Source organism: Ranitomeya imitator, chromosome 1, assembly GCF_032444005.1.
Source record: "Ranitomeya imitator isolate aRanImi1 chromosome 1, aRanImi1.pri, whole genome shotgun sequence".
Lineage (NCBI taxonomy): Eukaryota > Metazoa > Chordata > Amphibia > Anura > Dendrobatidae > Ranitomeya > Ranitomeya imitator.
The window spans coordinates 406731380-406745111 of record NC_091282.1 but is presented as its reverse complement, the minus strand read 5'-3'; the positions used below and the strand labels follow the sequence as shown (position 1 = coordinate 406745111).

General features: G+C 43.7%; 1 protein-coding gene across 1 annotated transcript in view; it reads right to left on the bottom strand.

Moving 5' to 3' along the window:
* The window catches only part of KIF27 (kinesin family member 27), a 110550-nt gene that overhangs the window by 37403 nt on the left and 59415 nt on the right, over positions 1 to 13732 (bottom strand). The window contains exons 12-14 of the mRNA XM_069762724.1: positions 3301 to 3414; positions 1719 to 1895; positions 1007 to 1222 (exon numbers count right to left, since the gene is read on the bottom strand). Of these exons, the coding sequence (XP_069618825.1) occupies positions 1007 to 1222; positions 1719 to 1895; positions 3301 to 3414 (507 nt within the window). The remainder of the gene's footprint in view (positions 1 to 1006; positions 1223 to 1718; positions 1896 to 3300; positions 3415 to 13732) is intronic.

The following is a 13732-nucleotide window of genomic DNA, read 5'->3' as shown; positions in this document are numbered from 1 at the left end:
CATGCATTTTTTTTTTATTTTATTGTTTTTTCCTAACGAAGGGGGTGATAAAGGGGGGGGGGGGAGTTATTTATTATTTTTTCTATTTTGATCACTGTGATAGGATCTCACAGTGACCAAAATAAAACAAGAGGAAGACTCTTCCTCTGCCAGCTGGCACATCACGGCGGGCGCACTGCGCATGTGCCAGCCATTTTCTTCCCGGAGGAAAAAGCCGGCAGCCACGAGGGGACGCAGGAGGACCCAGGGACACCGGTAAGTATAACAGCGTCTCCAATACCCCTATTTCTCTGTCCTCTGATGTGCGATCACATCAGAGGACAAAGAATGACACACCACTTTTTTTTTTTGCGGTCGCCGGTAAACGGTTAATTACCGGCGATCGCAAAACAGGGGTCGGTAAAAACTGACCCCGATCATGTTCTACCCCCGGCAGCTGAGACCCCAAAGATCTGCCGGGTGCAAGCCGGAGGGCGCACTGCGCATGCGCCCACCATTTTCTTCCCGGAAAAAGATGACGGAGCCGCGAGGAGCATCGGGGGGAGAAGGGTGAGTATCCGGGGGCGATCGGGGACCCCATTAACCGTTTACCGGCGTCCGCAAAAAAAAACACAACGCGATTTCCTATTTAATTTCTCTATCCTCCGATGTGATCACACATCAGAGGATAGAGAAATTAAATAGGAAATCGCGTTGTGTTTTTTTTTGCGGACGCCGGTAAACGGTTAATTACCAGCGATCGCAACCCGGGGGTCGGTAAAAACCGACCCGAATCATGTTCTCTGGGGTCTCGGCTACCCCCGGCAACCGAGACTCAAGAGAAAATCCGACTCTGGGGGGCACTATACACTTTTTCCACAGCGTTAACGGCGCTGTGGTTTAAGTACCCTTAACTGCCGACGTTAAAAAGCGTATCGGCGGTCGTTAAGCGGTTAAGGCTAATTTTGCAATATTGCAGAAACTCTTGTATAGTAACTCCACAAAATAAGGCCCAGTACAAGCTTACCTCTGCTGACAGCACAGTGCCATTTTTAAGTTTTTCATCTAGGCTGTCTCTTCTCTGTAGGAGATGGCCCCTCTCTTTCTGCAGAACTGTAACCTCCTTAGACACCTTCTCCTGCTCCTCACTGTCACCACTGTGCAGTTTCTTACTTTTGTCTGTAAGCTCATTCTCTAATGCATTTAGACGAGTGGATAATTTCAATATGTCACTGTTAAGAGCCTGCAAAAACAAGTTAATTTTTGAGTGCATATAATTCACAGATATGTGTATATTCATTGAGTATTAATGCAATAAGCCTACAAAAGTGCGAATCGATTTGTAGAAACTGCTCTATCAGCCACTTCAGTAGTCTGTGTCTCCCGAACTGAAGCCCTGAAAAGCACCTCCTACCTGCCAGCATCCACTTTTCTTTTTATTAATCAGCCCGGCGCAACATTACATGTGCATTATGCCAAAATGTTAACATTGCGCCAGTCTGGCTAATCAAAACCCGCGACTGCTGGGAGGGACCAGGTGGTTCTTAGGGCTCCCACCCAGTGGAAACAAATTATTGACATGGCCGATGGACCAAGTCCCGTGAACCATACGCTTCGATACCGGAAAGTACACATGATGTGCAATATACCTTATACAATGGCAGGGCACCCCTACAAGCCACCCTACTGAAAGCATGGCAAGACAGAACAAGATTGATGAATGCAATTATCTACCACACCTGACTAGATCGCAATTTTTTCATCTCCAGATGGCTCTTTTCTTTCAGCATGGCTTCCATTTTCATAATGCTCTCTTCCCTTTTCTTTAAATCCTCTTGTAGCTCACTCAATGCTTGGCGCTCCTTCAAGACCTTCTCCACCTCCTCATCAAGCCATTTCTTCTGCTCTTCCAACTTCTAAATAAAATATGACAAAATCTAGAAGCTCTGAGTGTGAATGACTATATAGTTTCAAAAAATGTACATGCAAATACAAACAATACTGAAAATAGCATTGCCCCACGCTTTCTCGTACCTTGTCGTAAATGCATGGCACAGGAACTAGTGCTTACAGGGATTATCCAGGACGATATTTATTTTTACTGTGGGTCTAAGGCTAGGTTCACATTGCGTTAACAGCATCCCGTTCAACACATGCGTTAACAGGCTGCTGTTAACGCAAGTGCCGACTTGTTATACCGCTAGCGCAGATAGAGCTAGCAGATGCTCTATCCGTGCTAGCAGTGACGGACCCGGAAACGCTGCAGCCCGCGTCCCAGGGTCCGTCACTCAATGACGGCACATCGCTATCGCACGCCCATTATGGGCATGCGCTAGCGATGCATCCGCCATAGGGCTTAACGGCGGCGTTAACGGACTGCGTTACACCACGTTATGCCGCGGTGTAACGTAGTCTGTCTATCGGACTGCTAAAACGCAGTGTGAACCTGGCCTAAGAGCTAACAGAAAGGTAGTTGCCAAGAACCAAAATGTTCTGTCCAGCGCAGATCTCTACCGGTAAAGAGCAGTCACTGACCTCTCCTGCTGGCAATTCTGTGGTTTCTGCTAACAACAAGTCGACGGAGCAGCTGCTTCTCTTCGGCTCTGTTGAAGGTTGGAATGGCTGATGTCATGCTGATTGACAGTCGATGCCAAGTGAATAACTGCAAGAAGCCGGCTGTCAATCAGCATGAAGTCCATAATTACACCCTGTCGACAGAGCAGCCCGAAATAAAAAGAGTTGCTCTGTTGATGTGTAGCAGCTTAATCACCGGCAGGAGCAGTCAATGACTGTTCTATGCCAGTGACGGATAGAAAAAGCAACTACTTGCCTGTTAGTTTTTTGGCTCATAGTAGAAAATGATTTAGTTCTAGATAACTCTATTAAAGGCACCGTGCTGCATATTTAAGGCAGAGGGAGCATTATCTATGCTACTATGTAGAAAATGGCATGGTTGCTTGGTTTTATTTTTGCTCTGGTTTTATATTTTTTCCTACAATTTTGCAATTCTCAAAGAAAAAAAAAGTACATAACCAATGCATGAGAACCCTAAGTGGTCAATCAATATAGCTTGTCCGGCAGGGCAGCCAGGCGGCACAGTTCTCTTTAAGGAGCCATGCTTCCTGCACTGCTTTACAGGCTCTGTGTCCGTGTACATGAGCCTAAAGAGGAATAGGTTCGCGACATATTACTTGTTACGCGCATGATGAACTTTCAAGTAAGCTACCACCCAGGTCCTGAGTCTTCTCCCATTCTTTCTCTGTGACAAGCAGCAGTCCTCTGAATAGAAAGCAGTATCTGGAAAGTAAAGGAGGCACTTACTAGCTGAAGCTGGTCTGGAATACTTGAAGTACTCTTTCGCCGTCTAATGGCAGCAATCTCTTCGTTTTTCAGTTTCAGCATCTTCTGCTGTTGCTCGTTCTTCAGCTGAAGCTCCTGAATGCAGAAAGAGACATGAAATAAACTTACTGTATATACAAGCTAGATGGATATTGTTTTACTTCAAAATATAAATGTACCCTTTTTTGAGAACTCATTGCGACATATAAAAGTAAAGTAGTAAATGCATCCACTCTTTAGAGAATGGTTTTCCGTGATAAAAAATGTTCCCATTGTTCGAAAAAAATAAAAGATATAATCTGAATGGAGACTTTCATCAGGATAGCTTCCATTTACCAATCCATATTGGGTTTGAAGGGGTATTCCTGTCTCATACATTTATGGTATATCCACAAAATAGCTCATTCATGTATAGCTAGCAGATGCACATCCCACATCCATCTTGCTAATTGGACCCTGTTATATGCCGCTTTCAGTGTGGTCAGAATTCCAGTACAAATAAATTAGGGATTCTGACCACCGCTCCACTGTTATCAGCATACGATTGGATCCCATTCTTGAGTTAGATGCAATTCTCACCTGTATCTGCTACACTTTTAATGTATACTAGCTGAAGAGCCCGGTGTTGCCTGGGCATAGTGAATATCTGTGGTTAGTTATAGCACCTCACTTCTCTTATTTTCCCATCACGCCTCTCATTTTCCCCCTCACACCTCTCATTTTCCCACTCACTCCTCTTATTTTCCCCCTCACTCCTCTCATTCCTCCCTCACTCTTCTTATTTTCCCCCTCACTCCTCTCATTCCCCCCTAACACTTGTCATTATGACCTCACATCTGTCATTTTCCGCTCACTCCACTATTTTCCCTCACTCCTCTCATTTTGCACTCACACCTTTTCATTTTCACCTCACAGCCCTCATTTTCACCTCACACCTCTCATTTTCCCCTCAGTATATACATGTTTGTCATCTCCCTTATATATAATATACACCTGTATGTCATCTCCTGTATATAGTATATACCTGTATGTCATCTCCCCTGTAAATAGTATATACCTGCTGTATGTTATCTCATCCTGTATACTGTATATACCTATGTGTCATCTCCTCTTGTATATAGTATATACAGTACTTGTATGTCATCTCTTCTGTATATACTATATACCTGTATGTCATCTCCTCCTATATATAGTATATACCGGTATGTCATCTCCTGTATATAGTATATACTTGTATGTCATCTCCCCTGTATATAGTATATACCTGCTGTATGTCATCTCCTCCTCTATATACAGTTATATGAAAAAGTTTGGGCACCCCTATTAATCATAAGCTTAATGTTTTATAAAAATTGTTTTTTTTTTTGCAACAGCTATTTCAGTTTCATATATCTAATAACTGTTGGACACAGTAATGTTTCTGCCTTGAAATGAGGTTTATTGTACTAAACTTTTTCATATATGTATATATTTGTGTCATCTCCTCTTTTATATAGTATATACCTGTATGTCATCTCCTCCTGTATATAGTATATATGTGTGTCATCTCCTCCTGTATATAGTATATACCTGTGTGTCATCTGCTCCTGTATATAGTATATACCTGTGTGTCATCTCCTCCTGTATATAATAATTAAACAAAAACACGACTAAAGTCAGTATAATAATGAATCCCAAAAGGGAAATCAGAAAATGGATATAACAATGCTGATAAAGATAAGGACACAATATACAAACTAGTCGCTGATGTGCATTAAAGAGGAGTGGGTCAAAAGACCCCAAAAAGACGACCCAAAATTCAAAAAATAACAAAATATTATTTTATTAATAAAATAGTAACAGACAGGTAGGGGTATGGCACCGCATGGCGTACAAGAACACCGCACAGTCGTGTATAAATACCAAGGGCGCACGGAGCCGGGGAATCAACACACCTACTGTATATACTATTCAAGATCTCCATAGAGAACCATGTATTCCCCATATAAGGGGAAGAGAGTTATAAAACATATATCTGTAACATGGATGCACTTCAAAAAAATAAAAATATAAATAGAGCCAACAATATACAACATCAGACTCCTGTATATAATATGTACCTGTATGTCATCTCCTCCTGTATATAGTACATACCTGTGTGTCATGTCCTCCTGTATATATAGTATATACCTGTATGTCATCTCCTCCTGTATATAGTATATACCTGTGTGTCATCTCCCCTGTATATAGTATATATGTGTGTGTCATCTCCTCCTGTATATAGTATATGCCTGTGTGTCATCGCCTCCTGTATATAGGATATACCAGTGTGTCATCTCTCCTGTATATAGTATATATCTGTGTGTCATCTCCCCTGTATATAGTATATATCTGTATGTCATCTCCTCCTGTATTAGACCGCGTTCACACGTTATTTGGTCAGTATTTTTACCTCAGTATTTGTAAGCTAAATTGGCAACCTGATAAATCCCCAGCGAACAGGAAGCCCTCCCCCCTGGCAGTATATATTAGCTCACACATACACATAATAGACAGGTCATGTGACTGACAGCTGCCGTATTTCCTATATGGTACATTTGTTGCTCTTGTAGTTTGTCTGCTTATTAATCAGATTTTTATTTTTGAAGGAGAATACCAGACTTGTGTGTGTTTTAGGGCGAGTTTCATGTGTCAAGTTGTGTGTGTTGAGTTGCATGTGGCGACATGCATGTAGCGACTTTTGTGAGATGAGTTTTGTGTGGCGACATGCGTGTAGAAACTTTTTGTGTGTCGAATTGCATGTGACAGGTTAGTGTAGCAAGTTGTGTGCAGCAACTTTTGCGCATGGCGAGTTTTGTGCGTGGCGAGTTTTATATGTGGTGCGTTCTGAGTATGTGCAAGTTTTGTGTGAGGCAACTTTTGCATGTATTGCAACTTTTGTGCATGTGGCAATTTTTCCACGTGTGCAAGTTTTGCGTGTGGCGAGTTTTCCATGAGGTGAGTTTTGCACGTGTGGTGAGTTTTGCGTGAGGCGAGTTTTGAGCGGCGACTTTTGTGTTTCGACTTTTATATGGAGAGGTTGGTGTATGTGTGGTGAAATGTGTGCTGAGGGTGGTATATGTGTTCAAGCATGTGGTAGTGTGTGGCGCATTTTGTGTGTGTTCATATCCCCGTGTGTGGTGGGTATCCCATGTCGGGACCCCACCTTAGCAACTGTACGGTATATACTCTTTGGCGCCGTCGCTCTCACTCTTTAATTCCCCCTTGTTCACATCTGGCAGCTGTCAATTTGCCTCCAACACTTTTCCTTTCAGTTTTTCCCCATTATGTAGATAGGGGCAAAATTGTTTGGTGAATTGGAACGCGCGGGGTTAAAATTTCGCCTCACAACATAGCCTATGACGCTCTCGGGGTCCAGACGTGTGACTGTGCAAAATTTTGTGGCTGTAGCTGCGACGGTGCAGATGCCAATCCCGGACATACACACATACACACACACATTCAGCTTTATATATTAGATTTATGGCATATCCCGAGGATATTTACGTTGGGAATAACTCTTTACATTACCTGACCTAAACAAAATAATAAATAGGACTGTGACAATTTTCCTTTCTTTTCTCAAGCTTAGAATGGTATAAAATAATAAAATATTGTGTTACTGATCCCCCACTGATCTGATACCACGGCTTCCAAGGTCCCAGGCAGGCCTTTGTGTCCTGGCCCCCGGCAATGAGGTTTTGACACAGACTTGAAACCACTGCAGCCAACCAACAGTTGTAGAATTGACCTCAGTGGTGTTCATGGTAACAGTCGCATGTAAGTGTGAAATCCACCTTGCTACAGGCCAGAATATAGAGACTGGCAGGGAACCTGGGACAAGGTGTGGGGAGGGACTGGCAAGATAATCATTACCCTTAAACTTTTACATGGGACTGGATAACCCATGTAAATTCAGATTTCACAGGACAGGACATAACTTTTTCCAACTGGACACATTATATATATGACCGTACATTCAGTGTCTCCCACTCACACACCACCTCCTCACCTCGCCCCCTATCTGTCGGAGTCCCGCAAGGTTCAGTTCTAGGACCCCTGCTCTTCTCCATCTACACCTTTGGCCTGGGACAGCTCATAGAATCTCACGGCTTTCAGTATCATCTCTATGCTGATGACACACAGATCTACATCTCTGGACCAGATATCACCTCCCTACTAACCAGAATCCCTCAATGTTTGTCTGCTATTTCATCCTTCTTCTCCACTAGATTTCTAAAACTTAACATGGACAAAACAGAATTCATCATCTTTCCCCCATCTCACGCGACCTCCCCAACGAACCTATCCATTACAGTAAACGGCTGCCCACTCTCCCCAGTCCCACAAGCCCGCTGTCTTGGGGTAATCCTTGACACTGATCTCTCCTTTAAACCACATATCCAAACCCTTTCCACTTCCTGCCGCCTCCAACTCAAAAATATTTCACGGATCCGCACATTCCTAAACCAAAAATCTGCAAAGACCCTAGTCCATGCCCTCATCATCTCCCGCCTTGACTACTGTAACCTCCTGCTCTGTGGCCTCCCATCTAACACTCTTGCACCCCTCCAATCTATTCTAAACTCTGCTGCCCAACTAATCCACCTGTCCCCCCGCTATTCCCCGGCCTCTCCCCTCTGTCAATCCCTGCACTGGCTCCCCATCACCCAGAGACTCCAGTACAAAAACCTAACCATGACATACAAAGCCATCCACAACCTGTCTCCTCCATACATCTGCGACCGTGTCTCCCGGTACTCTCCTGCACGCAACCTCCGATCCTCACAAGATCTCCTTCTCTACTCCCCTATTATCTCCTCTTCCCACAATCGCATACAAGATTTCTCTCGTGCATCCCCCCTACTTTGGAATGCTCTACCACAACATATCAGACTCTCGCCTACCATCGAAACCTTCAAAAAGAACCTGAAGACCCACCTCTTCCGACAAGCCTACAACCTGCAGTAACCACCGATTGACCAAACCGCTGCACGGCCAGCTCTACCCTCACCTACTGTATCCTCACCCATCCCTTGTAGATTGTGAGCCCTCGCGGGCAGGGTCCTCTCTCCTCCTGTACCAGTTGTGACTTGTATTGTTAAAGATTATTGTACTCGTTTTACTATGTATACCCCTCCTCACATGTAAAGCGCCATGGAATAAATGGCGCTATAATAATAAATAATAATAATAATAATATATATATATATATATATATATATATATATATATATATATATATATATATATATATATATATATATATATATATATATATATATATATATATTACTCTGGCAAAAATTAAGAGACCACTATAAAATGTTCAGTTTGTCTGATTTTTCTCTTTATAGATATATTTTTTTAGTAAAATGTAAATTGTTCTTTTTTATTCTCTAAACATCTGACAACTTGTCTCCGAATTTCCAAGCAATAAATTTTGCATTTTTTTTTCTGAAAAGGAGAAATGGTCATAATTAAAAAAAACAAAACAAAACAGGGTTTTCAGACCTCACATAATGCAAAGAAAACAAGTTCGTAATCATTTAGAAACAACAATACTAATGTTTTAACTCAGGAAGAGTTCAGACATCAATATTTTGTGGAATAACCATGATTTTTAATCACAGCTTTCATGCGTCTTGGCATGCTTTCCACCAGTCTTTCACGCTGTTTCTGGAGCAAAAATTCAAGCAGTTCTTCTTTGTTTGCGACTATCCATCATCCTCTTGATTACATTCCAGTGGTTTTCAATGGGGTTCAGGACTGAAGATTGGGCTGCCCATGACAGGGTTTTGATGTGGTCTCTTAATTTTGCCAGAGTTGTGTATATATATATCTACTATATAATTGTCTAAGGGTCACTTCCGTCTGTCTGTCTGTCACGGATATTCATTGGTCGCGGCCTCTGTCTGTCATGGAATCCAAGTCGCTGATTGGTCGTGGCAAAACACCCACGACCATTGCCACGACCAATCAGCGACGGCCACAGTCCGGCGGCAATATGGCCGCTCTTTCCTCCTCGCAGTCAGTGCCCGCTCCATACTCCCCTCCTGTCATCCAGTCAGCCCTCACACAGGGTTAATGCCAGTGTTACCGCAGCGCGGTGTAATGCACTCCGGTTACGCAGCTATTAACCCTGTGTGACCAACTTTTTACTATTGATGCTGCGTATGCAGCATCAATAGAAAAATGATCTAATGTTAAAAATAATAATAATTTAAAAAAAAAAAAGAAAAAAAAAAGGTTATTCTCACCCTACGACGTGCGTGCTGTCCTCGGCAGTGCAAGCGGCAGGTTCCGGTTCCAAAGATGCTATGCGAGAAGGACCTTCCATGACGTCACGGTCATGTGACCGCGACGCATCACAGGTCCTGCGCTCATACCAACCCTGGGAACAGAAGCTGCCGTGTGCACCGCACACAGGTGACAGGACTACAAGGGGCCCCCGGAAGGTGATTATATGTTTATTTTTTATTTTTTAATCTGTTACCTACGTGTCTGGGCAATATACTACGTGGCTGGGCAGTATACTACGTGTCTGGGCAATATATTACGTGGCTGGGCAATATACTACGTGTCTGGGCAATATACTACGTGGCTGGGCAGTATACTACGTGTCTGGGCAATATATTACGTGGCTGGGCAATATATTACGTGGCTGGGCAGTATACTACGTGTCTGTGCTGTATACTACGTGGCTCTGTGCTGTATACTACGTCGCTGTGCAATATACTACGTGGCTGGGCAATATACTACGTGAATGGGCAATATACTACGTGACTGGGCAATATACTACGTGACTGGGCAATATACTACGTGGCTCTGTGCTGTATACTACGTCGCTGTGCAATATACTACGTGGCTGGGCAATATACTACGTCACTGGGCAATATACTACGTGACTGGGCAATATACTACGTGACTGGGCAATATACTATGTGGTTGGGCAATATACTACGTGGGCTGTGCAATATACTACGTGGGCTGTGCAATATACTACGTGGACATGCATATTCTAGAATACCCGATGCGTTACAATCGGGCCACCATCTAGTATATATATATATATATATATATATATATATATATATATACACAGTACAGACCAAAAGTTTGGACACACCTTCTCATTTAAAGATTTTTCTGTATTTTCATGACTATGAAAATTGTACATTCACACTGAAGGCATCAAAACTATGAATTAACACATGTGGAATTATATACTTAACAAAAAAGTGTGAAACAACTGAAAATATGTCTTATATTCTAGGTTCTTCAAAGTAGCCACCTTTTGCTTTGATGACTGCTTTGCACACTCTTGGCATTCTCTTAATGAGCTTCAAGAGGTAGTCACCGGGAATGATTTTCATTTCACAAGGGTGCCCTGTCAGGTTTAATACGTGGGATTTCTTGCCTTATAAATGGGGTTGGGACCATCAGTTGTGTTGTGCAGAAGTCTGGTGGATACACAGCTGATAGTCCTATTGAATAGACTTTTAGAATTTGTATTATGGCAAGAAAAAAGCGGCTAATTAAAGAAAAACCAGTGGCCATCATTACTTTAAGGAATGAAGGTCAGTCAGTCCGAAAAATTGGGAAAACTTTGAAAGTGTCCCCAGGTGCAGTGGCAAAAACCATCAAGCCCTACAAAGAAACTGGCTCACATGAGGACTGCCCCAGGAAAGGAAGACCAAGAGTCACCTCTGCTTCTCAGGATAAGTTTACCGAGTCACCAGCCTCAGAAATCGCAGGTTAACAGCAGCTCAGATTAGAGACCAGGTCAATGCCACACAGAGTTCTAGCAGCAGACACATCTCTACAACAACTGTTGAGAGGAGACTTTGTGCAGCAGGCCTTCATGGTAAAATAGCTGCTAGGAAACCACTGCTAAGGACAGGCAACAAGCAGAATAGACTTGTTTGGGCTAAAGAGCACAAGGAATGGACATTAGACCAGTGGAAATCTGTGCTTTGGTCTGATGAGTCCAAATTTGAGATCTTTGGTTCCAACCACCGTGTCTTTGTGCGACACAGAAAAGGTAAACGGATAGACTCTACATGCCTGGTTTCTACCGTGAAGCATGGAGGAGGAGATGTGATGGTGTGGGGGTGCTTTGCTGGTGACACTGTTGGGGATTTATTCAAAATTGAAGGCATACTGAACCAGCATGGCTACCACAGCATCTTGCAGCGGCATGCTATTCCATCCAATTTGCGTTTAGTTGGACCATCATTTATTTTTCAACAGGACAATGACCCCAAACACATCTCTAGGCTGTGTAAGGGCTATTTGACCAAGAAGGAGAGTGATGGGGTGCTACGGCAGATGACCTGGCCTCCACAGTCACCAGACCTGAACCCAATCGAGATGGTTTGGGGTGAGCTGGACCGCAGAGTGAAGGCAAAAGGGCCAACAAGTGCTAAGCATCTCCGGGAACTCCTTCAAGATTGTTGGAAGACCATTCCCGGTGACTACCTCTTGAAGCTCATCAAGAAAATGCCAAGAATGTGCAGAGCAGTCATCAAAGCAAAAGGTGGCTACTTTGAAGAACCTAGAATATAAGGCATATTTTCAACTGTTTCATACTTTTTTGTTAAGTATATAATTCCACATGTGTTAATTCATAGTTTTGATGCCTTCAGTGTGAATGCACAATTTTCATAGTCATGAACATACAGAAAAATCTTTAAATGAGATGGTGTGTCCAAACTTTTGGTCTGTACTATATATATATATATATATATATATATATATATTACTATACATATATATATTGTGATGCAGTGACCCCTGTGACAGCTAGGGGGCGCTGTGAGTGCTCCTTGGGATGTGCATGGAGGCATATCCATTGTGATAATCGTGGTGAAACAGTGAATGGCTGTGTTGTGAATGGCCGATATGTGTCGCAGAGGGAGTCTGCGTATTAAGTCTGATGCAATGTTGTTGTTCTGGGACCTGTAGTCCCTCAAGAGTGTATATGTATGGTGTAGTTGTAAGGGAGACTTACTAGGCTAGTTGTGTGAGATGGGCGGGACAAACTAGCCACACATCCACACTCCCACCCAGGGGAGTGGTCAAGGGTATATAATGTGACCAGGGTGTGGGTCACATGTTCCTGTGTGGTTCCAGTGGAAGGTCCTGGAGAGCCTGTGTGTTGGGAGGTTCTTGGAGTAGGACCGGATCCCTGAATAGCACACTGAACTACCTGTGTTGGATTTCCTGGGAGTAGGAGTCCTGAAGAGCACATGGTGGGGCTTTGGTCCGTCCTGGTGGCCTGGGGTGTTGGACAGAGGTCCTGAATAGCACCTGGACAGGTCACATGCTGATGTGTTGGATTTCCTGGGAGTAGGAGTCCTGAATAGCACATACTGGTGGTTGGATTTCCTGGGAGTAGGAGTCCTGAATAGCACACTGAACAACCTGTGTTGGATTTCCTGGGAGTAGGAGTCCTGAAGAGCACATGGTGGGGCTTTGGACTTGCTGGTGGCCTGGGGTGTCGGTCTGACGTCCTGAATAGCACCTGGACAGGTCATATGCCTGGGGTATTGGACTGACGTCCTGAATAGCACCTGGACAGGTTATATGCCTGGGGTGTTGGACGAGGTCCTGAATAGCACCTAGACAGGTCACTTGTGCGGTTCATGTGAGGAGGCTTCCTGAAGAGCACATGCTGGTGTGTTGGGAGGTCCTGGGACTAGGACCGGATCCCTGAATAGCGCACAGTGACTGTGGTTCTGGATGGTCTATGCTGGGGAAGCTACCGTCCTTCGGTGGGTCTGGACTGACTAAGATATGCCGCCCAGGCAAGTTGGTGATCCCTGTGAGGCAGCTTTCCCGGAGGAGTGGACTGACAAGGAGTCAGCAGGTAGAGCAGGAGCTCCCGTCAGGTACCAATACACTGTTGGTGCTTGTAATGTTCTATGAACTGTGTGGTCTCCCACGGTGACTGAACGGAGTGAGGTTCGGCGTGTTTAGAGACCGTGACCCAGTGTCATATGCGCTATATGTGACTTGGGACATTAGTGAAGAGTACGGCGTACAGACACCCATGGTAACTGGGCGAAGTGAGAGGTCCAGCATGTTTAGTGTCTGTGAGACAAAGCCGTGAATGAAGTGTTGAAGACAAAGCTGCAAGTTAATATCACCAGTTGGTGCCTGTTGTTGATGAAATGCATAATGTGAAATGTATATGTATATATATATATATATATATATATATTGTAAGATTGCTCTCACTAAGTGTATTGGGGGACACTCGCTTGGCACGGGATTTTTGAACACAAAACAGTCCATACGGTTTATTAAAGGGTCATAAACCGGGTTATGCACAGTTCATATTATACGTTCCATGGAAAACATTAGGCACCAACTGGTGATGTTAACTTGCAGC